The 14,406-nt window shown below is 36.0% G+C and overlaps 2 protein-coding genes across 10 annotated transcripts in view; one reads left to right on the forward strand and one right to left on the reverse strand.

The window, feature by feature from the left end:
- Positions 1-14,406, reverse strand: part of Dh31-r (Diuretic hormone 31 Receptor) — a 201,755-nt gene that overhangs the window by 120,286 nt on the left and 67,063 nt on the right. The gene's annotated exons all lie outside the window — the stretch shown is intronic.
- Positions 5,405-14,378, forward strand: LOC143146958 (UDP-glucosyltransferase 2). The gene is made up of 5 exons (XM_076311734.1): positions 5,405-6,088; positions 8,939-9,355; positions 11,417-11,648; positions 12,435-12,663; positions 13,051-14,378. Exons 1-5 carry the CDS (start codon positions 5,684-5,686, stop codon positions 13,349-13,351), a joined length of 1,584 nt encoding a protein of 527 aa, XP_076167849.1. The 5' UTR covers positions 5,405-5,683; the 3' UTR covers positions 13,352-14,378.

The following is a 14,406-nucleotide window of genomic DNA, read 5'->3' on the forward strand; positions in this document are numbered from 1 at the left end:
TAAGATGTATTATTTTTAACCTTTTGTTATCGACGCTAGGTAATGAAATTGGTAACTGGGTTTCAGAGACGTATACAAGTTTCAAACAATGACAAGAAAAAAAGGAGATTATTGCACACCGAAAATCTTGATTTTTCCTCGAGGATAGATACAAAATCAACATTGATCGCATTTCAGAGAGATAGAATTTTTGTGGATAACGAAAGTGAATTTTTCAAACGAGGTACGCAGAGAGCAGAATACTACTTGCAGAAAATTTTGACCTCTTCTTGACAATCGGCAGACACAAAATCGATCGTGTTGAACAAAGTTAACGTACACTTATCATTGATTATCACTGGAACCTTTACACCAAAGTCTTCTTCGATCGAGATATCGCGAAATAAAAAAGTATCAACAGACGAAACATCGACTGCGGTATTATTCGAACTAAATTATACGTTTATTAAACTTTTGCTAGAATATGTGCTCGATCGTTCGTTTCCAAGATGTTAAAATTTCACGCGATCACAGGGAGGCTCTCGTGCAGATGTCAATAATATATTTGTGGAACTCGTCGCCTCTGCTTGATCGATTGGCATCGTATTGCTTTTTGCAGAGTTACTGCCACGGTTCACCGATTATAGCAACGAAGCGCGTGGGTCGATCACCTGCAACGGGGCTCACGACGGGTCTGTAACGGTTCATTATGGTCTCAATTAAAATACAATCGCGGAATAGTTTAAACGGAATATTCTTTACGGTGGAAAACCTCGAGGAATACGTCCGTACTTGGCAAAATTTTCAAAACTATCACTTCGAGGCGATATTTCCAAAACAAGAATTTCTATACAATGTTCACTGTTGCACAAATGCAAATTTCTCGATCGAAACGAAAATCCAATCCGAAGTGTCAATCCTTCTCGATAAAACCGGTTCTCGTGTAAACGGTTCGAAAATTGTCAAATTCCAGCGTCGAGTATTTTTCAAATAAACTCGAAATCAGCGAAACGATAACTTAAACTCCCGGCGTAAGTTTGCTCGGACAACGTCGTGTTTTTGTTTCACCCAAATCCTCGCGATCGGTCACTCGAAACCGGACAATTTGAAAAAATTTGAAAAGCCAACGAAAGTAAAACGCCACCGCGCCGGGCCACGCTTCGTTTCGAGAAATAGGTTTTTTTTACGGAAATTCCTCGCGAATTGTGAACGCTCTGCTTCGGACGGAACGTCAAAACTAGATGTGACTCTCGGGTTGTGACACGTGTCACGCTAGGTGTGTATTCGCTCGGGTTCGTTTTAACGCTGGGGGAAAGGGTTCGAAATCGCGCGAGAAATCAACGTCGACGCGTAACTTTGGAAAAAATTCACTTCCAGCCACGCCGCGAGAAACGCGTTTCCAGTTTTCGGTTTTACCCACGGTCTCATCGACGACAATTTACGATTTGTTCAACCGCCGGCCAATGGAACGGAAAGGATTCGCGGTCCCTCGCGCAACTGCGAAATGCTCGCGAACCGAAGATAAAAATGAAAAACCACCGGACGCAAGAAGTTTATTACTTCTGATCTTTATACGGTGTGGTCGGTTACGATTTATTGCAACGGGTACATCATCGCTGATAGGTTGACGCCATCGACCCTAATTTGGTTGGTGTTAATTTGAAATTAACGCAATACAGCAGAGTCGAGGCGTAGAGATGCATGAGCAAACAGTAATGGTATCTTTTCATCTCGGAACAGTAATCGTATCTTTAGCCACTTCCTACTTGAATGGATCATTTCGTTTATGACTTTTCGAGATTAGGTTAAGACACGTTGTTTATCAGGAAGCTTTATTCGAAACAATGTATTAAAAACTTTCTTATCGGAATAAAATAATACTGATAAAAATTTTATTTCCTGAACATAGACGGGATTTTCGCTTAATCGGCACGGTGACTGGGAACATTACGATAATTTATGTAGATGAAATATATTTCATAAGAACAATAATAATAATAACAATGATCGAGGTCGCGTTCTTTATCAATCAATTTTGTTAGTTCGATTTAATTATTTTAGGAAACTGTTCAATAAAACAGTGAGGTTATCGAAATTTATTTCGTCCAATTGTTTTCCATATCCGATCTAATTGCAGGAGACACTCTGTATTATCAAACCCATCAAAATTAACTAGTAACCAAATTCTCGCCCCAGTTTGATGAAACGCGTATTAATGTGCACGAAAACTCATCAATTGATCAATACGGAAACCACTAAAAGGACATCTGTCCGAGTGATATATCACGATAAATGTCTATACACAAAGCCACAAATCGCATTCAGATTGGTGTTTGCTCAGGCAATAGAGTCAGCCTTGTACCGCAAATCGAGTTGCACTAACACGTACGTCAACGTCGATCTGTCGATCAACGCGGCGATGCACAGAAAACAGGTAATACAGGAAAGCTGAACCGTGAATCTGCGAGAAAAAGAAACCTCCGGAAGCCGTGTTCGTGGAAAGCTGACTGTTGCATCAATTTTTGTCACGCCTCGAGTGACTTACACGAAAGAAAAATTATCGTTGTATCGATTTAAAGTGTACCGGACGGGACCACTTAAAACAAACCATTCGAGTAAATGATCCTTTATTTTTACGGGTGAAGATGAAAAGAAATCGCCCGGCGTATCTTCCACGAAAGAGATACATCGATAGACGGATTTAAACCAAGTACACTGTGTGAATCATTTAAAACGGAACATCCAAATGATCGCTTTATTTTTATAGGTAAAAATACATTTATCCAACCGAAATTGTTCGATTTTAATGCGAACATAGCGTAGTGCTATTTTTTTTTTTTTAGCTGGAAACGTTTAAGACAATTGAAGATTATCAACTTAACAGTTCCATTTAATGCTATAATTTATGTTACACTATCAGATATATATTATCGCATATACTTACAAGTGTACATTGAAAAGTCTTTTAACAATTTTAATCAAATTTCTGTCGCAAAGTTTTATATTTCCTAATTACTTAAGATACCAGCGATACAATGAAAATTGATTATTTTATCACTCTATTTAACGTTGTTTTATTCTCTCACGTGGTAAAATACATTTCTTCGCAATTGGCATTCGGTGGCCTTGCACGACGAATCTAGGTCATCGTATTTGTTCTAAACATATGTGTGTACCTCTTTATTGCATCGCTTAAAGTTGATAATTTTCAATTGCGTTTAATGATTTCACTCTTAGATACACTAGCACAGCCCGATACTCACCTCGAAACTAAACAACTGTTACCTGGGATCATTTCATTTATAAATATAGTAATTTACTCGAATCGCCGGTTTTAACCTCTTCGCTTCGTAAAAGTGGTAAAAGAAAAATGTTACGAATAATTCGATTTAAATCGTTATCGTTTACTTTTTATTCGTCGTTCAAAATTGTTATCTAGATGAAAATTTGGTCCATCTCTGGCATAGTTCCAACATATGGGAACATCTGTTCGCAGGTAAAAAACCGGTTTAAGGTAGTCGGGCATCGATCAGCATTCCTATATTTTAAGGGCCATATTTTATTCTCTACAAAAAAACAAAAGAAAGAATTTAAAAATTCTCACATCTAATTAAACATCTTCGACGTTCTAAAAATTTTACTCCCAAACTGTTCGATGTTTCTAACTTTGTAACTACCACCGAAAGAGATTTGAACTTTGAAAATCACTTTGTTCAACATAATCCGTAGAATTCCATTTAATCTCAGTTCACAAAGTATTCAATTTATCTACCGTAATTGTTATTTCTCTGACTTCCTCAAAAAGAAAAAGAAAAAGAAAACGAGAACTTATCTTCCTGTTCTGTGAAAATTTTAATTTATTCAAACCAACCATTTTGCAGACACAATCCACTTTCAAGATGGATAATCGGAAGACAGCTGAGAAACTAGGACGGTTTTGCATTCATCTCGTTTGACTGCTCTTACCGTTACACAAATAGATTTTGCAAACCCGAACAGCTCGCGAAGTAAATTCAAAGATCAGTTCGTTTCTGTCTTCAACAGAGGCAAGATTAACATCATTCCGTTCGGATCTTGGGCTTGTTCGGATAAGAGTAAGTGTTATCAAACATTCGGTGGATCGTGTTTCCATAATAAATGAAAGCGATCGATATTCCATCATTCGTACTCAATCGTTTCTCGTCGAGGAAGGAATAATTATTGAATCCACTGGAACGTTCAATCCGTATTCTAACGCGTCGTGTCTTCCTGAACAGAGAATACCGATTTTCGTTATTATTTTTCAATAACTGTATACTGTACGAAACACCAATCTTCAATGTTTAAATATTTAATTTATAAACGGTGCAGTGAAACCGTCACACGAATTTTGCACGAATTCCAACGAAGAGAAAAGGACGTTAAATTAAAACTTGTGTATTTTTCAACAATTTTAATGACGATGGTTTGAAAAATTTAATCGATATCGGTTTGAAAACAAAAAGTGACCGAGTACAGAAGATGAATATTTATTTGATAAAGACATTAAAAATTAACAACACCCTCCGGTAGCATAATGGGAATAGTGCATATTATAACATCGAGGAAATTATGCATAACTGGGCGAACAATTTCGGATGGTATTAATCGTGCAGGATTTCACGAGAAATATTCTCAGTGCGCGGCGCATGAATTCAGCAAACAAAACTTTCCGGTGGAATTAATAGAATCACGAAAGCGAACGACGCGTTTGCTGTTTAATTACTTTGTTGTTAAACGATTCGGGACACTTGTTGAATATTACCGACAAGGAACATCTACGACCGAAACAAACGCTTCTTGAATGAAACGAATACAAAATATAAGCGATGACGGGTATAAACAATTCCTAGAATACTAACGATCGACTGTTTCGTAAAGCTGGTGTAAATATTAGATGTTTCTTTTTTCATTGTTGCTTTTGATCATTAACAAGTAATAATTTCCTCTTTTTAAACGATCTTGACAAATGAAAAGAAAATCTGAAATGTCATTGTTCTGGAAAAAAAATATTAATAAAAAACGTTACGTAACACGATCTAAAAAGATTAGAATACGGATCTTTCGTGACCGATCTCGTTCGATGCTCGAACTACTAGAGCTCGCGTTAATTCATAAATTCATAAATTCGTGTTGTATCCTCGAAACGGAAGAGAACAATTATTGAACAGCAATTAAACGACGTTTCACGCTATCTTGCCTCGTCATGAGTGTTGCAAAATACGAATCCCTCGGTAATAAAGAATTATGAAAGTGCGAAATCGAAATTATCATTTTTTCTTGCTCCGCGAGGAGAGTTAATCAATTACAAACGTCATTTGTCGCGTTCCCACTACGAAACGCCACTATCTCGTGACGTAATCCTGTGATGTCTCGCGGTTAACAGTAGTGGCGTGTCCGATTTTCAGTCAGTGCCTGCGTTCGACGGAGAAAAGTCGCTCAAGTGTCGCCACGTGGAACCGGAGAAGAAGAATGCGCGATCATTGAAGTTGTCCAATTGTTGAAAACCACGTGAAATGAAATAAAGTTCGAGATACTCGTCGTACGAGAAAACTACGTCGGCTCGAAGTGTTGCGAAAAAATCGAGCAATCGTTTCTAACGAAAGATCGGCTGGATTTTGTAATAGATACCGGTTAGAGAGGGATACGAGTGAATGTCCAAGCTTGAAATCTTCGTTCCGACGAGATGAAACTTTATTTACCGATTCTTTTGGCGTTACTGGCCTGCTGTCACGTCGCGAATGGCTTGCGTATACTCGCTGTGTTTCCTCTTAACGGTAAGAGTCATTGGGTTATGGGAGAACGACTGACGCAAAGCTTAGCGAAACATGGACACCAAGTGGACGTCATCACACATTTCCCCGTGAAGAAACCAATACCGAATTACAATGAAATCTCCCTGCTCGGTACCTTGGAACCAGCTATGAACAACATGAACGCGTCAATGGTGATGCAGGGCGCCGTGACTAATATACAGTATTTGATAGAACGGATCGGAACAAAGATTTGCAATTTATTGGGTCACGAGAAGATACAGAACCTGATAAAGAATCCTCCCAAGGACCCGCCGTACGATCTTGTCATCGTCGAGGTAAGGAAACAACGAGTGACTTCTTCGATCACGAAGTCTTATTTAACCGCGTATACGAACGCGGTAAAACCTCGATAATTGTCAAGAAACGAAGCTGGGAATTCTCCGAGGTATCGAGATTCGTGGAATGGTTGCCAAGCGACCATCCTCTCCCTCTCGATGTTCACGTGTTGTTAACCAACCGTATCTTCCGCTTCTCGACACAATGCAACGAACGAGGTGCTCGCGCAATCATCGAAGTTACAATTATCGAGGTTCTACCGTAAACTGTATTGACTGTCCATCGCGTAACACGACCGAATGTGAATTCGTAAAAAATGGTCCCTGTACGCTAAGGAAATTTTTAATAGAATTTGCAAACGATCGTTTCTCGAAAGGACATCCGATAGTTTCATAGAGTTTGTCACTCGTTATCGAGTTTGAGTATTGATTAATTTATGGAAATAAAATGTTTTTATAATTTTTGAAAAAGAAAAGAAAATTCTTGGACAACTTCGATCTCTCGTTACTCTGTACGAACTAATTGGTACAATTTTCGAGATCCGAAAGAATTTCTCCGATTAATCAATTTTTCAGATCGCAAAATAATAGAGCACTTCGGTTGAGCTTAAATCGATCTTTGTAATTCTCAATGAGAACATTTTTCTATTATCAATGTATCTTGAAAATAAACGATCTTGACAGTTCTAAATATCGTTTACAATGGATAGAAGTGCCAACTTAATTCAATAAAAGGATTAAAGAGAAACGAGCTAAATCTGTATTTTGTCGTATAATTTTAATAGCGTGTTCAAAACATTGAAATCTTGAGCACTGATAGTAGGAAAAAACTCGGTAGCAATGTTTCTTTATCTGTACGGTCACGCTATCAAATTAAAGAGTCCATTTAATAGTCCCTTTAGTTCAGATTAAATAATGTTGATTTCGAGGAAACTTTGTAGGTTTGCATAGTAACCGGAAAGGGTCACGTATATTTTTTTTATCGTCGAAGTTTAAATTCAACGATTTCATTTGTTTTCTTCCCTTCTAGGAAAATTTTTTCTCTTTTCCTTATAAAGAATACGTGTTCCACACTTTCCTGTGGAAATTCACGAGATTCGATTTAACAAGATGTAGTAGTTTCCTATCATTTCTGTGTCGTACGTATCTACTAATACAAATATAATATGCTTGCAAAAGCTTAAATATATCAGTGCTTCAAATCTCTTTACCTCGTAAATGGGTTATGTTCATAGTTTAATCGTTAATTTTTCATTTCTTCTTAGATATAATACAATCTTCACGAAGCGAACAATTACCGCGTAAAACACAAAATTAAAATTGGACCAATGATGCAAATTTGTACGTAGTTCGAGTACAAAAAAAAAATCGCTTATGATAATGTTTTTCCATAAGAAGTACAGACTTACAAATGAAACTATTAGAATTCATTGATCAATTTTGTAAACTATCTTCTAACATCTATAATAGCTGCATAACAAATGTATGTGGAAAGAAATTATTAATGATTGGATACGCTATTAGTTACATAACTTCGTGCTGACGAAACAAAACGAATGAAACGATTCAGATTTGTGAATCATTGGATTTGTGAATTACACAAGGAGTGATAGTTGAGCAAAATTTTATCAGACCGATCTTAACACCCAGTAGATGTTAACGTTCGATAGGATTCTTTTAATCCTTATTTACGTAACTATCTCATACCGTTCTTTTTATCGAAGGCAGTTTACTCGCGGAAGATTGCTCGATATATAATCGTTCGTAATATTACACAATTCGTCACGTGACTTTTCAAAATAAACGAAACCTGCTTTCAGAAACGCAAATGATATTTAGTCCTAATTATTCATCCATTACAGGAATCGCGATCAGGTGTATAATTGGTGACACAAAAAGGAAGAACGCGTTCATAATCTATTCCCGTATTTGGTATTCCTAGTTAATTAATTGATGCTACCGCGCAGTGATTAATTTTAATACCTTTCTGGCTCACCAATTTATAATTTTGTAGTTATACCAACTGTGACTTTGTAACTTAATTTAATCAAATACGATTCGAATTTAATAAATTACGTTAGATTTCTTAATTGTTATACCGTGCTTCGCTACCGACGTTAATTTACCCATTTGTAATTTACGTTTCTGTTGACATTTCATTTACATTCTTCTATGTTCGCGTTTACGTTCTTCTTGGAGCGCGTTGAAAATTTATTACGTTAAACAAATTTATATGTCACGTCCGCCTATTTCAGAAGAACAAGTATCGAATGTTTGCCCGCGATATTGGTTATTTGATTTTTTCACATATTGCGTTACATCTGGTGTCAAAGATTAAACGTATAGACAGTACGAGTTTGCAGTTTATGAAAATATTTACTCATTTTGTAGCAGAAATTTACAGATTCGAAAACACGTTCATTGGGAGAACAATCGAGGACGAGGAAATAATAAAAAAAATTTCCTGAAATACACTTTCGTACGATATAAACACACGTAGAATTCTACTTCAGAAATTGAAGATCCCCTTTGTTTCTCGAAAAATCTCTAACCTACATAAAATAACAAACTAATACCTCGAACATCCTATGTACCAATTATCTCGTTTAACGGATGTTCCTGTTCTCAAATTTTAATTCAAGGAGATTGTACAATCTAATACGGATTGTATAATCTAAAACACGTTAAATATTCGTCCATCATACCACCCCGTTTCTTACTCACAACCCGTTAGAATCGTACGAAATCGCCTTGTTACGATGCAATTATCGAATATGGAAAGAAATAATAAAAACCATAGAAGAAAATAACGGATGACGAAGCTAAATCGATTCTCGATACTTTTTCCAGCTTTTCATGGCACCCTGCTTTCTTGGGTTAGGTCGCCACCTAAACGTCCCCATGGTCGGCGTGATAACCTCGGATTTTCACGACTGGCTCGCGGATGCTACAGGAAATCCGCATAATCCCTCCTTTATGCCGGGCTTATTCACCCCTTACAGCCAACGAATGACATTCTTCGAGAGACTGATGAATACCGCGTTGACGAACCTTATCACTATGCAAATGAACTACTACATGAGTTCGCAATACGAACAAGTGAAAAAGTATTTCGGCATCGACGTCTCGATCAACGAACTTTATCGGGATGTGGGGGTGATTTTGGTCAACGCGCATCACAGTGTCAACGGAGTCAAACCGTCGACGACCGGGGTCATCGAAGTCGGTGGTTTGCACATCTCGGAGGATGCAGATCCCCTCGATCCTGTGAGTATCTCTTTCGAATTTCTTGGGACTGTACAGTTCACTTTCCGTCCTTGGTAAAGGTAATCTAATTTGCCACCTACGAAGAATTGTTTTCTTCCATACTTTCGCAAAGTCGAAAATTTTGCAAATACAATACACGATGGAAATTAAACGTGTTGTAATTCCAAAAACGTCGTATGAATTACTTCTGTAAATTTCTTGAGATTATTATATATAGTTTACTTTCTGACTTTGCATGTTTTTCGTTCTGTAGACTAAAAATAATCTGATATGCCGCATAAGAAAAATTATAATCGACGTACCGATTACTTCTGCAAACATACCGTGTATATCTACCAATGTGGTACAGAACAATATAGGAGGTCACGAGGTTCAAACGATAAATAATATAAACTGTGGTAAACTCTACGCGATAGATACACCCTAAGCAATGAAACTTCACCGAAACGCGATCAATGAGAAACTGAATTTCTTTATCGCGTGTGGCAAAACATCTCGAGAACTATTTCGATCGATATTTTGGAATCACTGAAATGTTGGTTAAGATCGGTAAATTTTGTTACGTTGGAAAAGAAATGGATCGAATTTGATGGGTAAAAATGTTTAGTTTCGACAATTCGCAATATTTTCTTTACGTTCGAGGTTCCAACGATAAAGCAACCCTTACGATTTAATCGATATTCTTTCTCCTTTTGTATTTCTAATAATTGCAATCTATGCGATCGTATATATCCTGGGATGTTTTGTACAGCTTCATAAACAATGCTTCAAGGCTAATTAAAAGCTACCGACTTAACAATTTTTCGTGTAATAATTCGTACGAATATCGTCGATTCGAGTATTCGAGCAATAATTGTTATATGTACGTGGTTGCTGTACAATTTATCATATGGTGCTGAAATACGACTGTTGTTGCAACTTGATACACGACTCGCCGTAGAATATGTAAATCAATGCGTCTATGGCTCCTATAACTCAGCCATTCGGATAATCGATGGCAAGTTCTCGCTTAAGCTTAATACTACAAGTTTACGTTCTGGCTAGTCTTATCAGGATCTAACTATAAACAAGCAGCGATATTCCAATCGGCACTTGAAACGTTCCAAATACAATCATTATTGCTCTTCAGAATATCGTACAAGTCTAATCACGGATAATAAATGTACATTGTAAGATAAGAATCTACCAATAGATGAGTCTGCTAATAAATGTAAAAGTCACTCTCGAAATTGCTAAAATATAGTCAATACATATATCGATGAAATAAGAGTCCTGATTATTGGTAAAAAAATTATAAATCAAGAAGAAAAAAATATATCATTCTTTTCTATTCGAAAAATATAAAATTGAACGTATTACACGAAACGACAAAACATTTAAAAAAAACTACGTCTGACGTTCACGTAATATATCGTAATATTTGACATCCTCCTACCGCAAAATCTCCGATGTAAAATTATAAATTTTCCAATGTAAAATCTCATCGACAAGTGGAAAAGATTCTTTCGCTTCCTCTTAAAATTTAATTACCTCAAAGATTAAACTGACATTGAAATAAGCAGAGAGAACGCTTTTGAATATTTGTTCGATATCTCACGACATAGATGTGAAAACTTTGTCGATTTTCAGTACGTTCATTCTTAAACTGCATAACAAGAAGAAATATTCAGTGTAATGGCTGGTAAAGAATCTTGCTTCACTTGTGTTAATATTGACGCAGTATTGAAGGTAATTGGCTATGATTGCGCCGTAACGTGCAATTAATGTGACGCTTTCGAAGTCGTAGAAAAACTTTAGGTTCTAATGGCGTGCTAAAAGTGCTCGATTCACAGAAGCGACTAACTCGAAATACAAACCGCCCTTCTGTTTAATAATTTTAATTACTTTGTATTTTTTTTTGTTCACCAATACCCAGTAGCGACGTTCACTAATCAGCGACCAAGTACGATCGAAGTGTCGTTGATTGTGAACAATTTAACGTTAGTGTAACGACACTTCGATGTTTATTGTTATTCGCGATAAAAAAAGGTACACCTTTATTATTTTATTGTAATTCGACAGGAAGTGAAAAAATGGCTGGACGAGAGTACCCATGGTTGTGTATACTTCACGTTTGGATCAATGATGAGGATCGAGACGTTCCCTCCAGATCTTCAGAAGATTTTCTACACTGTTTTCGAAAAAATTGCACCTGTTCGAGTGCTGATGAAAATTGTTAAGAAAGAAGAGCTACTTCCAGGACTGCCGAAAAACGTCATGACACGGCCTTGGTTCTCGCAAGTGTCCGTTTTCAGTGAGTAATTCAATGACTTTTTTAATAATCGTCTTCTAAAGTAAACCGAATCACAAAAACGTAAAATTGTTACTTTTATATTGATTAATAGATGGCTCAAAAAATATTAAAGCACGCAATAATAATAGAAACAAGTTCGTACAAACGCTTGGCCAATTCTACTGCATCGTTAGTAACTTACATAATTTCCTACATCCCGGAAGTTCATTATAATATTCACTTCAAACTTTAAGCGTATATTTTGGACGAATACACTTGTATACGTAGTGCGATAGAATATAGATGTAATTGAATATATTTATCGTGTAATAAACTCAAATTTTAAGTACATTTCAATAACAATTCAAGGATTCGTTCGATGACTACTTAGTGTAAAATATTAGAACCCATTAATTAAAATTAAAATTTAATCTACATTAAAATCTACGATCTACTTTGAATAATCTCGGGTCTGTCCGTTCATTTAATTATTAAATCAAACTCTATTATACATTTGCCTCGGAAACTATATTCACAGTTTCTAGAAACATGGCCGAAAATAGCTCAAGAGTATGAATATTACATTAAACAAACTTGAGTAACTCGAACGCAAAAATAGCTCTAACTTGAAAACAGAGTTAAATAGGATACGTGTTTATATGAACTTTTTCATTGCCTTCTGGAACTGAATCTATTTCAGTATTCACTTTGGTATAAAAATACAACTTGTACATAGAATTCTCTTTCGCTATTTAGTTCCCTCTTCGTCGTCTGAACCGAGGAAAATGTTTGTTCTAAAAATTTCAGAACACAAGAATGTAAAAGTGTTCATATCGCACGGCGGTCTTATGGGTACCCAAGAAGCGTTCTACTTTGGAATTCCTATAGTAGGTATTCCTCTGTTCGGTGATCAACCGACCAATCTGATGAAAATCGCCAACAAAAATCTTGGAATAACTCTCGGATCGTTAAAAAATGTCACGTTGGAGACGTTGAGCTATGCATTGAATACAGTCTTGAAGAACGATTCGTATCGGTACGTATACGTAGAAAAGCTGACGAATTGAATTTCACGTGGATTTGTAATGTACAGGGTGATGCAGAAACGTCACGATATGTATTTGCAAATAAATCTCGGAAACGAAAGCGTCGCGGACCTGTCCCCTGTTACTGAGATTCAGAATGCATTTGTACATAATTTCACATAATTTTTTAATCGTTTCCTATTAATAGAAATAGAACCTCGATAATTGTACAAGAACCTCGTTCGTTGCACTGTACAGACGAATTATTATTTTTTCATATTCCTATTTGTCTATTTCTTCGTTTCTTTTCGATACAACTATTCCCTTTTTGTCGTTTCGTATTTTGTTGTATTATTCGTTTCGATATGGTTCTAAAGTAAATATTCGTAAACTTTCAGAAACAATATGAAGAGAGTCTCTCGACTCTTCAAGGATCGACCGATGAGCGCTGTGGATACAGCAATTTATTGGGTGGAATACGTCGCAAGGAACGGAAACGTGCTGCAATCACCCGCTGTTCATCTTTCCTGGTGGCAACTAAGACTATTGGACGTTTATGGCTTCATAATTGTCTGCCTCGTGGTGGTAATCTACATCGCGCTTTTCCTTCTTCGAAAACTAAAGAAAGTTTGGCTGTTCGGCTGTAATCTTTGCTCGAAAAGTGACAGCAAACCATTGGAGTCGAAAAAGAAGAAATAAGTTCTCTCGATGTGCAAGTATGTGTCTGTGTGCGAGCATGTGTGTATTTTATAAAGTTGAGCGTAAATTATTTTATACGTAGGTGTACCTCGAATGTACAATAGTATCTTAACCAGACAAATTTGGTGAACGCTTAATAACGTATTAAATAGAAAATACGATTAATAAACGTTCTTCTCGATACTAATTGTAATAACAGTACTTCGATTACCTGTGGTTCTGTAAATATTCTCGATTACCTGATATGAACTTGCTAACAGTAACAGTGTACAAATAATGATGTAAGTTATGACAAAAGAGAGTAACTTCGTTTAGGTCATTACTGGTGAAATAAAATAGTAATATAATTGCTTTCAATAAAGTAGTAATACAATAGTATTACTGTTGCGAGTTAGATATTCAGCGAGGATACTGTTATATGTTAGACCAGAGATGGGAAAAATTTGTATTTAAATAAAAATTTCGAATAACGAATAAAAGATAAATAACTTTTAATTCTTCACTCGTGGAATGAAAGTTAAAATTTTTGAATTAAATATTTTACAATGTACAAATAAAAATTTAACTTTTCGATTGAACGAACGTCGCTAATAAATTGTTACACGTTGGTTTTATTTGTTACCTTTTATCCGATGTAATAAAATTTTACCCATCTCTGCTTTCGACAAAATGCGATCCTCTATTGAACAATGACATTGTACTCATTTTTGCAACGCGAATTACTATAGATGTTACTTACTGTAGCAACCATTTAGAACTTTCATTTTCATTATTTTTGTACATTTATATGTATATGTTTGTTTTAAATTTGTAACGAATTATCATCAGCCTCGTCACATTCTCTTCAATCGACTAATTGTAAAACTTTTTTGCATAAGATTCTTGAATAATAATATTTCTAAAACCAATTGGATAATGGTTTAAACGTTTAAACGTAAACAAACAATTGTAATAGAATGACATTTCCGATTTTTGTATTTGAATGCTCTTTAGTGCAATTGAGTATAATTAAAAATCTAAAAATACTCGAAAAAATTTATTTCGTTCTATATGCA

Source organism: Ptiloglossa arizonensis, chromosome 5 (genome assembly GCF_051014685.1).
Source record: "Ptiloglossa arizonensis isolate GNS036 chromosome 5, iyPtiAriz1_principal, whole genome shotgun sequence".
NCBI classification, from domain to species: domain Eukaryota; kingdom Metazoa; phylum Arthropoda; class Insecta; order Hymenoptera; family Colletidae; genus Ptiloglossa; species Ptiloglossa arizonensis.